At 63.5% G+C, this 1,913-nt stretch overlaps 1 protein-coding gene across 1 annotated transcript; it reads left to right on the top strand.

Annotated features, from left to right (window-relative positions):
- Positions 1-129: 129 nt before the first annotated feature.
- On the top strand, positions 130-1,747 carry RPL36 (ribosomal protein L36). Its single transcript, NM_001252514.1, is given in 4 exon segments — positions 130-176; positions 355-449; positions 1,399-1,533; positions 1,612-1,747. Coding segments are annotated over 3 exon segments (318 nt in total). The 5' UTR covers positions 130-176; positions 355-356; the 3' UTR covers positions 1,702-1,747.
- Positions 1,748-1,913: the final 166 nt, after the last annotated feature.

The raw sequence follows: 1,913 nt of genomic DNA on the forward strand, positions 1-1,913 counted from the left end.
CCTGGCTCGCAGGAGTAAACGCGCATGCTCAGCGCAACGGCGGGGAAGACTCCAGCCACCAGGGGGAGCGCGTGCCGTTCTTGCCTCTCTGGCCTGCGCCTCCTGAGCCGAGTAGATATCCCAGAGTTCCGCGCGGCGCCAGCCCTTCCGCCACGGCCGTCTCTGGAGAGCAGCAGGTAAGTGGGTTCCCGCACTGCCGGTATCCGCCGCCATCCGGACTCCCGGGTCCTCTGTGCAGGTTGGAGGATGGTTGGTTGTGGCGAGCGAGGCTGAAGGAGCCGGGACGCGGGGCTCTGGGCCTCGGGAACTGAGCCGGTACTCACCTCCGCCCCTTCTCCCCGTCGCTGTCCGCAGCCATGGCCCTACGCTACCCTATGGCCGTGGGCCTCAACAAGGGCCACAAAGTGACCAAGAACGTGAGCAAGCCCAGGCACAGCCGCCGCCGCGGGGTGAGTGCGGGGGCCGCGCGGAGGTTGTCGGGGGTTTCTTGGAGGGCGGAGGGCATGGCTTGGGCAAAGGCTCTCGACCTGAAAGAACGCGCGTTCGGGCGCAGAACTAAGGGGGGCTTGAATGGAAGAGATGGGGCGGGGGAGTGGGACTTCCTGCCTGGTGCTCGAAGGCGGGCACCCATCTGGGTTTTTCCTAACCGTGCAATCCACGCTGGGGCAGAGGGAGCACCTTGAGAGCGGCGCGGGGCAGCGGGTTTGGGGTTCTGACGCAGGAGTAGGAGTTCGCTCATGGAGCTGGCCCGAGGTTGCGGTGTGTGAGGTTGAGGGATTTCAGGTGTGTCAGTGTATTGGGCGCCATTATTCAGCGGGCAGCGGGTTTGGGGTTCTGACGCAGGAGTAAGGAGTTCGCTCATGGAGCTGGCCCGAGGTTGCGGTGTGTGAGGTTGAGGGATTTCAGGTGTGTCAGTGTATTGGGCGCCATTATTCAGCGGGCAGCGGGTTTGGGGTTCTGACGCAGGAGTAAGGAGTTCGCTCATGGAGCTGGCCCGAGGTTGCGGTGTGTGAGGTTGAGGGATTTCAGGTGTGTCAGTGTATTGGGCGCCATTATTCAGCGGGCAGCGGGTTTGGGGTTCTGACGCAGGAGTAAGGAGTTCGCTCATGGAGCTGGCCCGAGGTTGAGGGATTTCAGGTGTGTCAGTGTATTGGGCGCCTTTATTCAGCAGGCAGCCCAGGCTCCAGGTGCGTCCTGCCAGTGTTGCGGAGACTGGGACTTAGGGAGGATGGGGGCTGCTCCGGGCGCGGTGAAAAGCGCTAGGCGTTAATACCTTGGTTCTCACAGCTACCCACAGAGGGGAGGAAGTAGCCAGGGAAATCGCGGCAGCGCGAGAGAAGCTGCTTAACTAGAATGCAGGGATCCCCCTATCCTGACGGCCGCCCCTTTCCCCCCCAGCGTCTGACCAAACACACCAAGTTCGTGCGGGACATGATTCGGGAGGTGTGTGGCTTTGCCCCGTACGAGCGGCGCGCCATGGAGTTACTGAAGGTCTCCAAGGACAAACGGGCCCTCAAGTTTATCAAGAAAAGGGTAGGTGGCCGCTGCCGGCCGAGGGGCGGGGTGGGATGGGAGTTAGGGCCGGGCTGACGGCGGCCTCGTCCTTGGCAGGTGGGGACGCACATCCGCGCCAAGAGGAAGCGGGAGGAGCTGAGCAACGTACTGGCCGCCATGAGGAAAGCTGCTGCCAAGAAAGACTGAGCCCCTCCCCTGCCCTCTCTCCCTGAAATAAAGAACAGCTTGACAAGCCCTGGCTCTGCTGCTGTCCGTGGGTGGGTGTAGGTGTGTCGGGGGCCCGCAGTCCCCTGTCCGGTGCCCGCTCTGAGCCACACCCTCTCCGGGTGCTGCCTGGTCGTGAATCAAAAGCCGTGGCCCGCCCACCCTTCCCGGGGCAGCAGGTGAGGAGGCCGCCG

The sequence above is a fragment of the Pan troglodytes genome, chromosome 20 (assembly GCF_028858775.2).
Source record: "Pan troglodytes isolate AG18354 chromosome 20, NHGRI_mPanTro3-v2.0_pri, whole genome shotgun sequence".
Taxonomy (NCBI): Eukaryota; Metazoa; Chordata; class Mammalia; order Primates; family Hominidae; genus Pan; species Pan troglodytes.